This window comes from Oryza sativa, chromosome 11 (genome assembly GCF_034140825.1).
Source record: "Oryza sativa Japonica Group chromosome 11, ASM3414082v1".
Lineage (NCBI taxonomy): Eukaryota > Viridiplantae > Streptophyta > Magnoliopsida > Poales > Poaceae > Oryza > Oryza sativa.
Window position 1 is genome coordinate 76,585 of NC_089045.1, and position 18,574 is coordinate 95,158.

An 18,574-nucleotide genomic window follows, 5' to 3' on the forward strand; every position below is an offset into this window, starting at 1 on the left:
GGATATGTGGTGGAGCCCAGGTGCGCACGTGATGGGGGGAGACAATTTTTCCCCCTCCCCCGCGCGCCGAAGTTGAGCATTCTCGCTATACTTCGTATATGTATTCAAAAAAAATTAAAGAAGAAGCCTTAACTATTCATTTCATTTGGGCCTTGTTTCACCATTTTTTCCTATATTGGGCCCAAATTTCCCACTCCCGTCCCCTTGCCTCTCAGCCCACACTCATTTTGGGCCTTAACTCAGCCCAATTCCCATTTTTCGCTCCCCGACGGCCCAACAGCCGGCACATCCCCATTCCCCAAACCCTAGACTGTGCAGTGAGGGCGTTGGAGCGGCGGCGGACTGGCGGAGGGCGGCCGATTCGCGGCGACCGGCGTGTGCGGCGGCGGGCGGCGGCAAGCCGGCGACTGGGCGGGGGCGCGGGCGCAGCTTGGCGGCTGCAGCAGCCAGCAGGGAGGTGGCGCGTCCCGGCGTCCGCGTCAGCGGCGTCGCGGCGAGCCGCGGGACAGGCCGGCAGGCAGCGGCTGAGCGGCGGCCAGCGGCGCGTCGGCGGCTCGGGGCCTCGGGCGGCACCGCACGGCCGGCTGCCGGCGTTGGCGTGTGCGGCGGCTGCCGGCTGCGGGGTGCGCGGTCGCATCGGCGGCAGGAGGAGGCGAGCAGCCTGCAGCCGAGCCCCTCCTGGGCTCCTGGCCTCCTTCACCGTCGACGACCGCGAGGAGCTCCGGTAGTCCGGTTCGTCCTCCTTCCCCTATTCCCCAGCTTCCTATTGACTGTTGTTTGGTGAAATGGATTGGGAACTAGTACAATTCAGTGATTTAGTATAGTTGCTTGCTTGCTTAGTTTGTAGAATTGTAGTTGCCTAGTTGAGTATTTGAGTAATTGAGTAGTGGTCTACTGGTCTAGATGGGGCAAAAATATTTGAATGATTGTCTAGTTACATTCATTGAAAGGGAATTCTTTTTGCAAGCCAAGGACAAGGACATCATCGCTTATTTTCAAAATATCAAGCGTCGAAAAGTTAATCTCTAAATTGTAAGATTTCTTCCCAATTTATCAATTCCTATCATTTTTGTATTCCATATGTTTGAGATGTTGGCATTTTGATATGTTTACCAATTTTATGTTATATACACTATATATTATAATTATTAGTGTGTTATACTATACAAGCTAATTTTTAGGCTTTTAGGTGTATGAACAAATTTTTTTTCCTCTTCCCATTTCGAATACACAAGTTAAAAAAGCTGGGCCCGCCACTGCTCCCTGCCCCTGCCCCTGCCGACCTATGCTCATGTGAGGTCAAGTGCTAATTGGTGAATTACAACTATGACATCAAATGGATCTATATTTCTATCCACTATGATTCCTGAACAAGTGAATTAGTGAATGTGCCGCCCCTTCCGGCTATGTGAGGTGAAGTGCTAACTGCTAATGGGTGAATTAGAACTATGAAATCAAATGAATCTATATTTCTATCAACTTTGATTTTTGAACAAGTGAATCAGTGAATGTTCTGCTGACTTGCTATGAACTGTGAAGATGGTAGTGCCAATTGGTGAATTAGAACTATGAACTGTGATTTGTGACTTCTTCTCCAAAGTTTGTGACATCATGGCTAACAATACGTAAGCGTATACTGAAGCAATGACATTGTAGTTTTCTATTTATTTGTAAGATCTTATGTATTTGAACTATCTATATTGTAGTACTGATGTTTTCTTCCATCCTTGGAGAGGTATATACCTCATAATTTGAGAGGTAAAAATTAAACCTGTTTAACTGGTTAGAAAACTAAGTTTATGATTAGCACCGACGAGACTATTCTAGTTGTTGTGGGGTATATAAAGGTATATATACCTCATAGTGTTAGTCCGGAGGTATATACCTCTTCTTAATTAGCACAAATATCTATACCTATAAAAAATGTAGGAAAATGTCACAAATTTCTATAAAGATAAGTTTCCAATCCTATTCCAACATGTAAGATTAATTTTGGTAACTCCTTTTATGGATAGGTATATCTCAAATACGAGGAGGTATATACCTCTCCAAGGATGGGAGAAAACATCTGTAATATTTGCATATTTTAACTTGCTTATTAAGTTAGCCGACTATTGTTGTTATAACACTATTGTTATATTGTTATATTTCTAATTTTGTATCGCCCTATCACTAACTTTGAACTTTTTTATAAAATTTTGGTATGTTGTATTAACCTGCAATTTTGAAGTAGGACTTCCCAAGGAAAAATTCCTAGCTACACCACTGTCTGCCATGGCACTTGCCGGCTTCTTCGACCTCAGCATCCTCCCCGACGACTCCAAATCTACCACCACCAACACTAGCATAATCGCCCGTGCCCTTGACCTCGGCTACTCCGCCGTCGCACTCGATCACCCTCACCGTGGCCTCCTCGCTGACTCCCATGCACCCATTGCCTCCTCTCTCCTGCTGCCGCCCTCTGCCTCCCTCCACCACCGCCGACATCCCTTCCTACAGTACACGCGCATCACCCTCTCCCTCGACTCCGCCGCCGCCTGCGCCTCTGCCCTAGCCCCCTCCGCCGCCCGCCTCCTTCGCACCTATGACATCGTCGCTGCGCGGCCGCTCACGCAAGCCGCCTTCGACCACCTCTGTCATGCCACATTTGACCACCTTGATATCGTCTCCATCGACTTCTCCCACAAGCTGCCCTTTCGCCTCAAGCTCCCCATGCTCAAGCTTGCGCTGCAGAGGGGCCTGCACTTGGAGATCGCCTATTCTCCCCTCATCGCCGATGCTGCTTCAAGGAGACAGGCCGTAGCCGAAGCCAAGGTTGGCCATCTCTTGCTCTTCCTTATTATCTTCATATATCTCTCTATATCGTAACACTAATACTTAGTTCCTTAGTAACCAAAGCCTTTTCATCTTTTTTCAGCTCTTGGTGGAGTGGACTAAAGGAAAGAATCTCATCATCTCAAGTGCTGCTCACACTGCTTCTGAAATTAGAGGACCCTATGATGCCATAAATTTATCTTCTTATTTGCTTGGCCTTTCTACCCAACGAGCCAAAGCTGCTCTATCCGTCAACTGCAGGTCACTTGCACATCTCTTATATGATATCCGGAGCTTATTTTAGAAAGCTAGGCAGTTTAGTCTGAATCATGATGCTGTGCCATGTATTCTAAGCCATTTGTTCATTCTCAGGTCACTGATTTCCAAGGCTCTGAGGAAAAAGCACTTCTACAAGAAAACCATTAGAATCGACAGGCTGTTACCAAATAAGCAGTTGAATTCAGCAAACTTCAAGCTTGCTGACTGGATTGGTTGGGATCCTATGCCTCATGAAGTAGATCTGCTATCTTTGGACGTTAATCCAGAACCTTCTTCCGACAAATATGAATTGCTATCTTACAAAGGAGAACCGCAATCTCTTGATATAAATCCAGAACCTTCTGCCAATAAAGATGAACTACTGTATTTACCCATAAATGCTCTCACCGAAGCATCAAGTCATGTACCTTATGATGGTGATGAGTCCCTCTTTGTCGAGCAGCAAGAGCAGTTAAGCCATGGCAACGAAATCATATTCCCAGTTGAAACTCAAGAAGGGCCTGTGCAAGTTAGCAGAGGTGAAAGTCTTATGACTTGTGTATTGTCTACCTTGCCAGCATCTTGTGAGCAGCATAGTGTTGCTACCAATTTGGATAATCCTGGAAACAATGAAACTGTTATGGCTCATGATGTGCAGACTGCTGCTGTCTCTTCCTTTGATCTGAAAGGCATTGAGAAACATGTTGAATCTCTGCATGATGCTATGGAACTAGATGGTACAGAGTCAAGTAAAATGAACCTCATTGCAGATTTTACCGCTCCCTTATCTTCTGATGATAGCTTGGTGTGTTATGCTATTCCATGTAGTATGGAACTTTCTGACACGAGTGTCGTGAATAAGTGCCCTCACCAGTCTACTGGCTTCCCAGATTATGCTAAAGCTTGTACAGAATGTGACTCTGGGTTGACCTCCTGTGAGAGGGTTGATAGGATATCACAGGATCATGACATTCTTTCTGGTTCCAGTATTTACTCTAAGAATAAGGACCTCTACTCTTACAGTGACATCTCAGTTTTTTCTGAGACTCACAAAGATTTTGCAGAACCGCTAGAGTTGCCTCCATGTGGGAAAGATGATGAGGCGCCACCAGATCTTGCAGCTCAATTGCACTGTAATTCATGCAAGGATGTTATGATGCCACCGCAAGTTATAAGCGATGAAGTAGAGCCAGTTGACAGAGGAGCAACTATTTTAGTGGAACATACTCCCTGTGGTCCAGAGACTGCCTTGACTGCTTTTCTTTATGATAAAGGATCCATTGATACAACCAGTAAAACTGATGAGTTGGCAAAGCAAAACTCAAACTCTCTGGAGGGAGATGTTGCTAAAATACATGAACAACTACTAAACTATTCTTATGCTAGTGGTGAGGTGGAGATATCCCTAACTAGATCAGGTAAGATATGAAGTAGGCATTGTTAAACAGTTTGAATTTGTAACCTTTTGTGTTTACTGGTGACTATTCTTGAGATTTTTCTAATTATGAAGGCTATTTTGTTCTCTGTCATGTCCTTTCATGCTTGCAGCTAGTATCAAGTCAACAGTGAAATGATTCACTAGGTTTTGAGGAAGATCAATTTAAGGGATCTATTGTTTCATTGTGTTTGAACTTAGCTTAACATGTATTAGTTTATATTAGAAGTATTGAGCATTGATTTTAGTATGAAGACAATCAAAGAAAATTGAGATTTATGCATATCTTTTAAGCATATCTGAAGTTTTGTTGGTTTTGCAGAAAAGCGAACCAAAAAATTAAGGTCGCAACATCCGATTTATGTTCCTTTCTTGGGCTTCCTCAAGTCTGTGTCCTTTAAGAAGAAAGCATCCAAGGTAAGAAGCCTGTTCGTTTTTTTATACCAGATTATAGATTATGTTGAGTCATGAGGGATATTGCTAACATATGTGCACGCTGAATCCTGTATCAGGTATGGTTTTTTGAGGATACCGCTAAACACGAATTCCTTGTCTGTTATCAGTGTGATATGAATAATGAAAAACAAGAGTTGGTACTTGACTTCTTTTTATATTGTATTGATAGAGATATTGTTGCTTGAACTGTGTGACAGGATACTCTTTATTTAGATAATTACAAACTCATGTAGTTATAAGTTTAATGTGCCATGATGTCACGTGGGAGCTGTTCTACAACCATAGCCAGTCTGCTTAGGTAGGCCTCTCGAAAGTCAGGTTTGGCTAAGACTAGGTAACCTTAGCTCTAGCTCTCTGCAGGCTTGAGCCAATCTAGAGTTGAACAAGCCTAAGTTGAGGTTTGAGCTTACATAAGCCCGAGGTGGACTAGATGAGACTTGATAACTATAAAGTTTTAGGTACTCCAGCATACATAGGCTTGAGTTCAGCTCTGTAAGGATAGTTCAACTTTAAACACACATGCATGAGCATATCACAAGGCTATAAAACAGTACTACCTCCGTCCAAAAATAAGGGATTTTTCCCATATAATTACTTGGGTAAAATCCCTTATATTTTGGGACAGAGGTAGTATATATTAGTGTTATGGTATAAACATGTGATTGAAGACTTATTGAGCGAACTGCATGCTTAGCTCAATGAGTGCTTGAGCCTGTTTTGGGCTCAAGCTCAGCTCCACTGAGTCTGAGTCAAGCTCGCAATGCTTGTGAAGTCTGAACGCTCATTTGACAGCCCTGCCCAAGAGGAATGCATCCTTTATTTAACCAAAAGTTTAACCGGACCATATCAGATTAGTAGCATTAAAGTTCCAGTTAAGTCATCCTTTATTTAGTGTTCAAAGGGTGGTGTTTGCTTAATCTTAAGTACAAGGTTAATCAGACAATTATGTCTCCCTGTTCCTTATACTGTCCCTCCCATGATTTCCTAGCCACAGCCGACAAGACCGATGCAACCTGGTCCTTGCTCATCATGTCAAGAGACCACAACTATGTGCTGTGTTCTTTGTTCCAGGGACTGACAAATCATATTTTATCACGTATTGATTATGGACGTGGTACTGCCCTATTGTTACCTACAAAATTGGATTCTAGTACGCGAAATCTTAGAAAAAAAAGCTCTGATGATGCTGAAAATATGGCATCTGGATCATAATATGAATCTCGTGATCTCACTACTTTTTCCCTCCCTTCTGCTAATTTTTATGGATGCAGTTTTCAAGACAGTGTAGACCTGGTGTGGCTTGTTTAGAATAAAGATAATTTTTATTTAAGGCCGAAGCGGGTGAACGTGTAGCTGGTAGAGCACCCAGTAGAAGTGCCACCCGCCTAGGGATTGCATCCTGGGAGCCACATTTGTGCTCACCTCCCTGTGCTACAGTTGCAGAGGGTCCCAGGCTAGCAAGAGCATGTGCTGGTGAGGTTCCTGCCTGGCTAGGTTTTGATGGGACCCCTTCTTAAAAGCTAAGTCAAGGGGGTCGTCCTTCCCCCTTGATCAAGGTTTTTTTTTTTTGATTTAATGCCGAAAGAAATAGAAGCATGAATTCAGTATGCAGTTTCAATCTTTCAGATTTGATATGGAAAAGGTTTTAGAGACCATGAAAGCAATAGAAGGCCTCACCCCCACAGATGCACCCAAATGAAGATGTGGAGACTGAACAAATAATTATATCATTCATGCCACTAGACTGAGGTCTTACCAGCCTTCATCAATGTCGGGTCTCATTTGCCTAAGATCATGACATTTGAATTGACTCATTGGGTGTTCCTAACTTCACACTACATACGAATAGTGTTGTACCTTAAGATACCTGTAGGAGTAAATTAGTGAAATTGCTGACTTTTTGTCTCTTAATGCCAATTCTTGGTACAATTGCATTTCTGTCTAGTCTGTTACTCAATTCTGTAAATTCTTTATACATATCAACATAACAATTATTGCTTTCCACTCATGCTATAGTGGTGCGACTATTCTTAGAGTTGACCTACAAGAAGAAAAAGTAATATCTACAAAAACTGCACACTATCATAATAGTCCCACTTGTTTTCACTATCTTTACCCCCACCTTTCCTCTTTCCCTCTCGCCTTTTGAATTTCATAATTCCCATCTACTGATTCTTGTAATTTCTTTTTCTGTGCACCTAATTATCAATGCTTAATTCATCTGATAGTGATGGTGCTCTTAATTGAAACCAATGCAGGTTACATCCAAAAGGAAATCATAGCAACTGTAAGAACTTACAATTTAAGAATTTTGCTGCACATGAAAGGAAAATGAATCTATATGCAAGGTTACTCCGTGGTGCCCTTTGACTTTATCCTGTCGGGTTGGCTAGGCCTACTTGAGGTTGGTCGAGCTCAGTTGTCAGGATAAGTCAACAACTCAACACGCGATTCTTAAGTGGGCTACTGTAGGGATTAATCAGAAGCTGTGCCATAGCAGAAGGCAGACCTGTGGTGGATTTAGGACACTTCCAGTTACCTCACCAACAAATTGCCAATTGAAAACTGCGTCCTGGATCTAGAGCAGCAAACTTCTGTCCAATAGATGGTTGAAAAACAACACAGATTCCTGTGGATCTCTATCTTGTAGGCTGCAATGTTCAAAGGGGACATGATTGTTCCTCACCAAAATCTTGGGAGATGTCACTTTTGAAAAAGCTTACCATAGGATTGCTGCGGACTTTGGAGGGAGAATCTTATCGAGGACCGTCTTTTATACTTGTATCTAATCATGATCAGCATTCAGTGAGCTTCCTGCGCATCTTTATTTTCATTTATCCAATTTTGCATATCCTTGCCTTTATGACTGTATCCGAGCATCCTATCGTTAATGATCAGGGATGACAAAACCTTGGAATCAGCCAAATTGGCATATCCAACCCCAGAATAGTGAGTTTGGATTCTTGCAGCAAAGTGGTAGGGCCTGATGTTAATTTGTGGTGAATAGCAATTTGAGCAATAGTGCCAGTGTTGAACAATGGCATATCCCCTGGTGTACAGCAGGGAATATGCATGGTTGAAGGATGTGAGTGGAAGAGGTAGGAGATATACCCAACTTGTCCATGTCTCCTTGAATGGTCTGTACTGGCTGCCTTGGCCGTAGTGTTGGTGTTGAGATTGCCGGGTAGCTTGTTGATTGTGGCACTTTTTATACTAATCGATTGATGAGATAGATTCTCTTTACGAGAAAACTTGTATTGATTAGTTGCTGTTGGGCTGATGTATGTGTTGTGCGCAACAGCGAGCTTCCATTCTGTCTGTCATGTAGGAGTATGCTAGTGGCAGTGGTGGCTATCAGTCGTTTTGATGCTTGTACTAGTACCTTACTAGCCTGCATACCTTTGACATGCCAGCTTCCTTCTCAACATTGCAAGGAAATACAGGGATATGCTATATACATGCACGATCATCAAATCATACCCTATCACAAAGTGGAGCAGCTCATGTCAAATCAGGGCTTAACCAAAATTAAGAGTTGACTCCTTTGAAGAGATCAGATCAAATTGAAGAGAAGCTATAGTGGCAGTGGAAGTGGAGGCCAAGGCGGCCATATATAAATGGCCTGATCAATGTATCTACCTTCACGTACGTACCTGGACTAACTACCACAATGTATCATCATCAGGGCTGGAGCTCATCATCATCTTCGTCGTCGTCGCTCCGCCGGGTGTTGAGCACCGGAGGAGGCCTGGTGGAGGAGGAGCGGCGGGAGCGCATTGACAAGTACCGGAGCAAGCGCAATCAACGCAATTTCGACAAGAAGATCACCGTAACTCTTTCATTTTAATCATCAATTAACACAGATCCTTCTCTCTCATTACTTAGCTAATTAATGTGCATGGTTGCTTTAATTAATTGCAGTACGCTTGCCGGAAGACGCTCGCGGACAGCCGGCCGAGGGTGAAGGGCCGCTTCGCCCGTAACTCCTCCGACGACGCTGCTGCTGCTGCTGCAGCTCAAGTCGAGGTGTCGCCGGCGACGAATAATAATGTGCCGGAGTGGTGGCCGGCAGTGCAGGAGGCGCTGGCCAGGCAGGAGCAGGAGGCGGCTGGCCTCCATCTCTGCGACACCGCCGACGATGACCTGCTAGCCGCCTACCTCGGCGTCTCCTCCATCGATCTCTACTCACCCCGCGGCCACTGATCGATCCATTCAATCATCACTGCTACTCTGCTACCTACTCCTACCTCTTAAAACGGTTCAATTTACTCTGCTATCTACTCCATAGATATTTTACCCCTGACTCGCAAAACGGTTCAATTTACACCCTCAGTCAATATAGAGGTGGTTTAAGCCTATCTGGTATTGAAAATTAATGAACCCATATAAATTGATATTAATGACCCTCCACATGTCAGTATATTTTCACTTAAAAAACGATTTTCGCAAACACCATGTTTTATTTAACAAGTGGGTCATTAAAATTTCACTTGTAAAGATAATGAGAAGCTCCTGTGGTCTAACGCATAATATGCAAAAAAAAAAATATATCTAAGAAGGATCGCGTGTGAAAATTAGTTTATGCAGGTGCTTCTCTTAGGTGACAACCCGCGAAAATCGAATTTTCATAGACGGTCACCTAACAGGGCTGCCTGCAAAAACAGTCGACATCACTAAAAGGAGGTCCAACACTGACATCACCTCCATGTAAGTCACCAAGTAGCGTGCTACTTCCTCTTCCTCATCTCTCTTCCGCTCTCTCAACATATAAGCTCAGATCCAATTGATCCCTCAACCCTTCTCCCTCCGTGGCTCTCTCTCCCTCGTATCTCTTCCGCTCTCTCCTCAACAGCGTGCCTAGAGCTCATCATGGAGGCGGTGGCTGATAGCGTCATTCAAGGAGGAGATGGCTCGCGGTGTGGTGGTCGTCACCACCACTATCGAGCCCCGTCGCAGCCTCCACCGCTCCCCGCGTATCGGATCTGAGAGAGGGAGAGGGGGTGGTGGCGGTGGGGAAAGGGGAGGAGGGAGGAGTGGGGAGAGGGAGCTGGGACTAGGCGGCGGTGGATCCGCCATCGAATGGAGTCACCACTGCCAGCTCCGCCTTCGAACGCTGCCATGGAGAAGTCGTCGCAGCTCCTCCCCTATCAAGTCGTTACCCTTCTCATCGGGCTCAGCCGAGCCGCTATCCTCCCCACCGCTGACCCCCATCACCGCCACTACAACCCCCGCCGCCACCGGTGGGGCGGGAGGGAGGAGAAGAGGGAAGCGGTGGTGGCTGGAGAGGAGGAGGCGGTGGGTGGGTCTGGAGAGGAGGTAGCTAGGTGGCAGTAGGTGGTGGTTTTAAATGTCTTCAATTTTTTTAGTGGGGTGATGTTTTTCGCTGGTACCTCTTCAGCAGTTGTCAATGAAAATTGATTTTCGCTGGCTGTCACTTAAGAGGTCCGTTTGTAAAAAAATTGCTATTCACACAAAAGCAAACTCACACAGTGAGTTTAGAACCAAAGTAACAAAACATTAAGCAAACACAAACCAACAGACACCAACACAAAATAGAGATCCCATAACTGCTGAATTCTATCTGCGAACCTCCACCCAAAGTTAGGGAAGAGCTGCATAATCGTTGACTCAATTTTATGACATGCATCATTAATTAGCTTGATATCTTATTTACACCTTTGTATTTGAGCCCAACACCAGAGCCAATACGTTATCCTGAAAAGTACTTGCAAATAAGATTTTGATGGTGATTTATCAAGAATAATATCATTCCTACTAAACCAAAGAGCTATAGATTTTGATGGTGATTTATCAAGAATAATATCATTCCTACTAAACCAAAGAGCCTAACATATAGCGGATGCTCCAACAAGAATAAGTTTCATAATTTTTTTATCAACACCCAACACCCACTAGCCAATTCCCAAACATATATATGAGATGCTACATTTCATGCATGCTCTTTCATCCCTGGAGCTCTTGTTGATCTTATGGCATGATCGAGTCGTTACAAACTCAAATTAATACAACAAATATGCAGTGAAGTTTGGGGTAATTACTTGCAGTGACGTGTGTACAACTAGCTGTACAGTAACTGCACAAGAATGGAACATGTGGTACGTTTTAGCAAGCACAACTGTTAATTAGCTGCTTACACCTGTAATGCCAAATGGAGCCAGCTAGTCTCTCTCTCTCATCATATATACTTATAGGAGTATATGCATGGTGGGCTGGCAACAGACTATCGAATTCGAGCTCGGCAACGTGTACGTGGCTAAAAAACAAACAAGATTTAAACTTATTACCTCGGTGACAATTGAACTAGCCAGCTACATGCATGATTATTCACGAGAAACGTACTAAGCAGCTGGTTTTAGCATTTTCCATTTTATATATGTCTATAAAAGCTTGCCAAAAGCCAACAGTAGACACACAAGTAATGAATTGAAGCAAAGAGATCGATCGATCAATCGAGAGAGAACAGCAGCATGCACCATTCGAGCCGGTCTTCGTCTTGGCATGGCATCATCAGCTCGCCGCCATTCCATTTCCTGCAGCTGCAGGGGAGGTACAGCGCGGAGGAGCGGCGGGAGCGCATCGAAAGGTACCGGAGCAAGCGCAGCCACCGCAACTTCGGCAAGAGGATAACCGTAAGTATTTCATTACTACTGGTTGAGCAGTTCCACTTGTTAGCCTGAAGATAATCTTGTGCATTTGCAATAATTTGTTTGCTTTCAGTTAGTAAGTTTGAATTCTTAGGCATAGGATGCTGCATGCATTGTAACGGCTGTCCCAGGAAGTTTCAGTCTTGGGCAGCTGAGCTTTTCCCGTTTTTCTGTTAGTAGCGATGGAACTGGATCTGGAGCGTGGGATGGCGCGTTCAGTCATTTGGATCCGGTGAAATCGGTGTTTGTTATGCATGTAACAACCTCACAAGATGAGGGAATAAAATTGAAGAGAAATCAGAAAAGCTGCAGGTGGTTACGCAGCACCAAAAAAAAAAAAAAAACTCTGTTCTTCGTTTCAGTTCTTCAGTTACTGTTCACGTCTGAAAAATATTCAGAGATTGTAGGTTAGCCACTGATCGAGAGCTAAGCGAGGGGTTTTTGCTGACAATTGGTATTAGAGCGAGGTTCCGGTTCCGCTTTTGATGTCGTCGGATGGGCGCTACACTCCGCCACCGAGGCGTGGTGGAAGTGGCGGAAGCGGCGGCGAGCAGGGGAGCGGCAGCGCAAACGGCGCGACGATGCCGCTGGTGCCGCTGTCCAGAGATGGCGGCGCGACTGCGAGGCTGCCGATGCTGACGAGGACGAACTACCCCGACTGGGCACTGCTGATGCGAGTGAGTCTTCAGGCACAAGGGCTGTGGACGGCCATTGACCCCGGCTACGCGGAGAACCGCGAGGATCACGCGGCTCTCTCTGCCATACTCCAGGCCGTTCCGCGCGAGATGTTGCGCGGGCTGGCGAAGCACGACACGGCGAAGGCGGCGTGGGATGCCATCAAGACCATGCGGGTCGGTGTCGACCGCGTGCGTGAGGCCAAGGAGCAAGGGTTTCGCCGACAATTTGAATCGATGCGGTTTAAGGAGGGAGAGAGGCCGGAGGAGTTTGCGATGCGGCTCACTGCCGTCGTCGCGGACATCCGTGACATGGGCGGAGTCATGGAGGACGAACATGTTAACTAGAAGTTGCTGCGTGTTGTCCCTAAGAAGTACAAGCCGGTGGCAATCTCACTCGAGCAACTCCTCGATATCAAGACCATGGCCTTGGAGGAGCTCGTCGGGCGGTTGTCCATGATCGATTCGTACAGCGACGACGAGGAGGTGAGCGGCGGCGGCAAGCTGTACCTCACCGAAGAGCAGTGGGAGGCACGCGTGAAGCAGCGGGAGCAGGAGGGCTCTGGCAGTGGTGGCAAGGGCCGCGGCGGGACTGGTGGGCAAAACCGAAAGACGAAAGCTGCCGGACGTCCAAGGGCAAGGTGGCGGCCACTGGCGGAAGCGGTAGCCGGGATATTTCAAAGGTGAAATGTTTCAATTGTGATGAATTTGGTCACTATTCACGGCAATGTCGCAAGCCGCGGCGCCAACGTCGTGCAGAGGCAAACTTGGTGCAGGGAGAAGAAGAGCCAACTCTGCTCATGGCGCATGTCATGGGGGTGTCGCTCGCCGGGGAAGCGACACTAGACCGAACACCTAGCGTGCAAGAGGTACACCTCACTGAGAAGAAGGTCAATCTTGACCATGATGATGTCGGTGAGGAAGACAAGGCCGGTGACTGGTTCCTGGACACGGGAGCCACAAACCACATTACCGGGGCGCGCACGGCGTTCGCCGAACTCGACACCGGCGTCGTCGGCACGGTGAGGTTTGGAAATGGCTCAGTAATTGAAATCCGGGGACGCGGGACAGTGGTGTTCAGGTGTAAGAATGGAGATCATCGTTCGCTGGAGGGGGTGTACTACATCCCTAAACCGCGCAAGAACATTGTGAGTGTCGGCCGGCTCGACGAGCGCGGCTACGACTCACACATAAGGCACGGCGTCTTCACGCTGCACGACCCGGATGGTTTGCTCCTGGCCAAGGTAAATCGGGATTCCAGCTATCTATACGTACTTAAGCTGAACATGGCTAGTCCGATTTGTATGGCAACAAGTGGTGGCGAGGCGGCGTGGCGCTGGCACGCACGTCTCGGACACCTGAACTTCCAGGCACTTAGGAGGATGGCGCACGGTGACATGGTTCGTGGGCTCCCACGGATTGATCATGCGGACGAGCTATGCGACGGGTGCCTTGCAGGCAAGCAGCGTCGCGCGCCATTCCCGGCGGAGTCGAAGTTCAGAGCGCAGACGGTGCTCGAACTAGTGCATGGCGACCTCTGTGGTCCGATCTTGCCGGCGACGCCGGGCGGTCGGAAATATTTTCTCCTGCTGGTTGATGACATGAGTCGTCACATGTGGATTCGGCTCCTCACTTCCAAGCACGAGGCAGCGACAGCGATCAAACAGTTTCAGGCCGGTGTGGAGACGGAGACCGGTCATAAGCTGATGGCGCTGCGTACTGATCGCGGGGGTGAATTCACCTCCGTGGAGTTCATGGAGTATTGCGCCGATCATGGTGTGAAGCGCCAGCTCACGACGCCTTACTCGCCATAGCAGAACGGTGTCGTGGAGCGCCGGAATCAAACTGTGGTGGCCACGGCGCGTTCCATAATGAAGGCTGCCGGAATGCCAGCTCACTTCTGGGGAGAGGCAGTGGTGGCGGCGGTGTACGTACTCAATCGATCATTGACTAAAAGTCTTGATGGGGTGACGCCGTATGAAGCGTGGCATGGTCGCCGACCTACTGTCGAACACCTGCGTGTGTTTGGGTGTGTGGGCTATGTTAAGACGGCCAAGCCAAACTTGAGGAAGCTCGACGACCGTGGCACAAGGATGGTCTTCATTGGTTATGAGCAGGGGTCGAAGGCCTACAGGATGTACGATCCGGTGGCGCGGCGCGTGTGCGTGTCGCGAGACGTCGTGTTTGACGAGACGACGTTCTGGAGCTGGAGCGGCTGCGAGGAGCATGAAGGGGATGCAGACGCTTATGTGGAGTTCTCGGTTGAAAACTACACAACGCCGGTTGATGTGAACCACAGTTCAGATGCGGCGACATCTCAAGCTACCGAGGATCCATCGTCGATCTCGCCCAATTCGGTGGCGACGGTGACATCTGAAAATGCACTGGATACCCAAGAAACAGCAGTAAGTCTGCCTACTGGAATTGAATTCTGCTCTCCTCCAAGCAATGCAAGCGAGGGCACTGATGAGGCGCCCAGACGATACAAGACGGTGGCAAACACGCTCGCCACTACGACGCCCATCCTCGATTTTGACTACAGTGATGAACTGATGATGGCTGTTGAGGAACCAGCGAGCTTTCTGGAGGCTGAGAAGAAGGGTTGCTGGAGAAAAGCGATGATCGAAGAGATGAAATCCATTGAAGGAAATCATACGTGGTCACTGAGTGATCTGCCACCAAGCCACAAAGCCATTGGTCTGAAATGGGTGTTTAAAGTCAAGCGTGATGCTAAGGGCGAAATTCTGAAGTATAAAGCAAGATTGGTGGCAAAAGGATATGTACAACAACAAGGAGTAGATTTTGTTGAAGTGTTTGCTCCGGTGGCTAGAATGGAGACAGTGAGACTGCTTATTGCAATGGCTGCTCAGGAGGGGTGGCAGGTTCACCACATGGATGTCAAATCAGCGTTTCTGAATGGTGATTTGGAAGAGGATGTTTATGTGCAGCAGCCACTTGGGTTTGTTGTTGAGGGTGAGGAAGGAAAGGTGCTGAAACCGAAGAAAGCTCTCTATGGTCTAAGGCAGGCACCCCGAGCTTGGTATGCCAAGTTAGATTCTAGTCTTGCAGGTCTGAATTTTGTCAAGAGTGCAACTGAGAATGCAGTATACACTAGAGGGCATGGTGATTCAAGACTGGTAGTGGGTGTATATGTGGATGATCTTATCATTTCTGGGCCAAGCTTGAGTGAAATAATCAGGTTCAAGGAGCAGATGAAGACATTATTCAGCATGAGTGATCTCGGGTTGCTATCCTACTATCTTGGCATGGAAGTGAAACAAGGTGATGATGGGATCATGATGACTCAAGCTGGTTATGCAAGGAGAATCCTTGAGAAGGCTGGAATGGAAGGTTGTAATCCTTGTCAAGTTCCTATGGAACCTAGACTCAAGCTTAGCAAGGGAGAACCTGGGGAGTGTGTAGATGCAACAGAATTCAGAAGCTTGATTGGGAGTCTTCGCTACTTGGTAAATACCAGACCAGATTTGTGCTATTCAGTTGGATACGTCAGCCGTTTTATGGAGAATCCCACTTCTAAACACTGGGCTGCGATGAAGCATGTACTGCAGTATGTGGCTGGTACACAGAATTTTGGAATTCAGTTTAGCAGGAAGAAACAAGAAATTCCTCAGCTTATTGGCTATAGTGATAGTGATATGGCTGGGGATATCAATGATAGGAAGAGTACATCGGGTGTGCTGTTCAAATTGGGTGAAAGTTTACTCAGCTGGCAGTCACAGAAGCAAAAAATTGTAGCCCTGTCTTCATGTGAAGCAGAGTATGTGGCAGCCACAACTAGAGCCTGTCAGGGTGTGTGGCTAGCACGGCTAATTGGCGAGCTGCGAGCTTGTGATCCTCAGTGTGTAATTCTGAAGGTTGACAATAAATCTGCTATCAATCTTTGTAAAAATCCTGTGCTTCTTGATCGTAGCAAGCACATTGACACAAGGTTTCACTTCATTCGGGAATGTGTAGATCAGAAACGGATTGAAGTGGATTACATCAGAACTGAGGAGCAGATTGCAGATGTGCTGACAAAACCTCTCGGCAAAAATCGTTTTCTAGAACTGAGAAGGAAGTTGGGAATGGTTGAAGTATGAATGCATCAAGATTAGGGGGTGAATTGTTAGCCTGAAGATAATCTTGTGCATTTGCAATAATTTGTTTGCTTTCAGTTAGTAAGTTTGAATTCTTAGGCATAGGATGCTGCATGCATTGTAACGGCTGTCCCAGGAAGTTTCAGTCTTGGGCAGCTGAGCTTTTCCCGTTTTTCTGTTAGTAGCGATGGAACTGGATCTGGAGCGTGGGATGGCGCGTTCAGTCGTTTGGATCCGGTGAAATCAGTGTTTGTTATGCATGTAACAACCTCACAAGATGAGGGAATAAAATTGAAGAGAAATCAGAAAAGCTGCAGGTGGTTACGCAACACCAAAAAAAAAAAACTCTGTTCTTCGTTTCAGTTCTTCAGTTACTGTTCACGTCTGAAAAATATTCAGAGATTGTAGGTTAGCCACTGATCGAGAGCTAAGCGAGGGGTTTTTGCTGACACCACTACCTAGTGTATATTATTTGATAGAAAAACCTCCTAATATATATCTCAGATAATTGTGGACCTTTAGATTGCTTTAAGATTCGTGCCAACACCTTAAACCCTAACCCTTCTTCCTTCCTCCTCACTCCCACTGCCGCCGCCATTGCCATTCCTCCTCCAATCCTCCCCCATCTCCTCCACTCACCTCGATGGCGCCGGTTGAACCTCCCCTCCTCCCCGCCTCTTCTTTTTCTCAAGCTGCTGGCGGTAAGGTGTCCCCATCTCGTCATCTTTCCCGTTTTCGGTGGCTTCCCGCTATATGAAACACCACCACCGTCCCCGTCTTCTAATGACTTGCTCCACTTTGTCCTCACTAGCAACATTATTGGCCCACCGCCCGCCACCGATTCTAGGGCTTCAGCGGTGCCATCGCCGCCTTGTCAACGAGTTGCCACTTGGTACCTCCTACGGTCATCCCTCTAAGACCGGATCAGATTTTTATCCCTCTTTGCCCTTCCTCCACCCCTAACCTCATCTAGAAACCTAAACCCTAACTCGTTGGGTTAGTGTTAGTCGTTGAAGTTCGTTGCTTGACCAGGCCCCGCCTATGCCTAAGAGGAGGAGGCCTGGCACGAAATGTGAAGCATATCAGAAGGTTAGAAATGTGCAAGATTTTGGTCCCAATTTTTATTATAACATGATTTAGGAATTCCGTAATTAGTACTGCATTAAGTATTCTTAATTGTAACATTGCAAAGCTGATCATGTGTACGTGCATTAATATTTGGTATTCATTGATCAGTACGCTTGCCGGAAGAGGCTTGCGGACGAGAGGGCGAGGGTGAAGGGCCGCTTCGTCTCCAGCTCCGGCGGCAACGATAATAATGCACCTGCACATGAGCTGCCGCCGTCGCTTGTCAATCTCAGCGATGGTGGTGCTGCTGCTGCAATCATCCCAACAAGAAGTGTGCCGGAGTGGTGGCCAGAAATGCAGGCGTCATTGGCCAGGGATGAGATGTGTGGCGGCGCGGGCATGAATCTCCACCTGTGCGACGCCAACGAGATGGAGCAGGTTGCTGCCTACGTTGGCGTCTCCTCCATGGACCTCTGCGCCTACCTGCACTGCTCATGGCCGCCCGTCTAGCTAATTAGCTAGCTAAATCGCATCGATTGATTTTGGTTCGTTGTTATAAATTCCTCAATGATCTAGATCGGCACCCGACTTGCAAAATTGATCTGTAGATCAAGCAGCAAAGGAACATTTTGAAGAAACAAGCAAAGCATTCATTCGTTCCCTTATTTTTGTCTTGTTATACTATTTTGTTAGTCCAACGTGTTGAATAGTGTCGGGTGAGAAGAATATATAAATATTAGACACGTTATATTAAACCTCAGGGTAGAGGAGGTATATAAGGAAACGGGTCTATTCAAATCAATTCTATCATAAGATATCTTTTACTACCATATACTCTAACATCCCCCACAATACAAGCGTGAGCAACACAGACGCTTATATTAGAGAAAAATCCCAGGAGAGTGCTCAACACAGATGATAGCCTTTTGTGTTGTAATCGATGTAGCTAAAGTGAAGGGTAAAACGTAGCCATGGTCGATGAAGCCATGCATAGAGTAGCTGCGGTCGAAATGTAGCTGAAGTCGGTGGTGCTGATGACGAGGTAGCCGAGCCACAGGACGCACAAGGGGCATCGTAGAGTGGTCGTGCGTGCGCAGGATGGCTCCA

The 18,574-nt window shown here is 46.7% G+C and overlaps 2 protein-coding genes across 13 annotated transcripts; both read left to right on the forward strand.

Moving 5' to 3' along the window:
• Positions 1 to 285: 285 nt before the first annotated feature.
• LOC4349529 (uncharacterized) lies at positions 286 to 9,319 on the forward strand. 12 transcript variants are annotated; one of them, XM_026021109.2, is made up of 8 exons: positions 286 to 732; positions 968 to 1,032; positions 2,231 to 2,814; positions 2,918 to 3,075; positions 3,187 to 4,490; positions 4,830 to 4,924; positions 8,649 to 8,792; positions 8,885 to 9,319. In XM_026021109.2, the coding sequence occupies exons 3-8, from the start codon at positions 2,275 to 2,277 to the stop codon at positions 9,164 to 9,166; spliced, it is 2,523 nt and encodes an 840-aa protein (XP_025876894.1). In that variant the 5' UTR covers positions 286 to 732; positions 968 to 1,032; positions 2,231 to 2,274; the 3' UTR covers positions 9,167 to 9,319. The 12 variants fall into 12 exon arrangements, 9 of the variants coding, with proteins under 9 accessions (XP_025876894.1, XP_025876893.1, XP_066161470.1 ...); XM_026021108.2 differs by having other exon boundaries at positions 2,234 to 2,814; XM_066305373.1 differs by having other exon boundaries at positions 973 to 1,032.
• Positions 9,320 to 9,457: 138 nt separating this feature from the next.
• On the forward strand, positions 9,458 to 18,146 carry LOC136353953 (uncharacterized). The gene is made up of 2 exons (XM_066305378.1): positions 9,458 to 11,613; positions 17,636 to 18,146. The coding sequence occupies exons 1-2, from the start codon at positions 11,452 to 11,454 to the stop codon at positions 17,975 to 17,977; spliced, it is 504 nt and encodes a 167-aa protein (XP_066161475.1). The 5' UTR covers positions 9,458 to 11,451; the 3' UTR covers positions 17,978 to 18,146.
• The last annotated feature ends 428 nt before the right edge of the window (positions 18,147 to 18,574 follow it).

Coding starts and splice junctions, on each gene's coding strand:
- LOC4349529 (XM_026021109.2), top strand. CDS start 2,275: ATGGCACTTGCCGGCTTCTTCGACCTCAGCATCCTCCCCGACGACTCC. Junction 2,815..2,917: donor AGGCCGTAGCCGAAGCCAAG/GTTGGCCATCTC, acceptor ATCTTTTTTCAG/CTCTTGGTGGAGTGGACTAA. Junction 4,925..8,648: donor TTAAGAAGAAAGCATCCAAG/GTAAGAAGCCTG, acceptor TATCATCATCAG/GGCTGGAGCTCATCATCATC.
- LOC136353953 (XM_066305378.1), top strand. CDS start 11,452: ATGCACCATTCGAGCCGGTCTTCGTCTTGGCATGGCATCATCAGCTCG. Junction 11,614..17,635: donor ACTTCGGCAAGAGGATAACC/GTAAGTATTTCA, acceptor TTCATTGATCAG/TACGCTTGCCGGAAGAGGCT.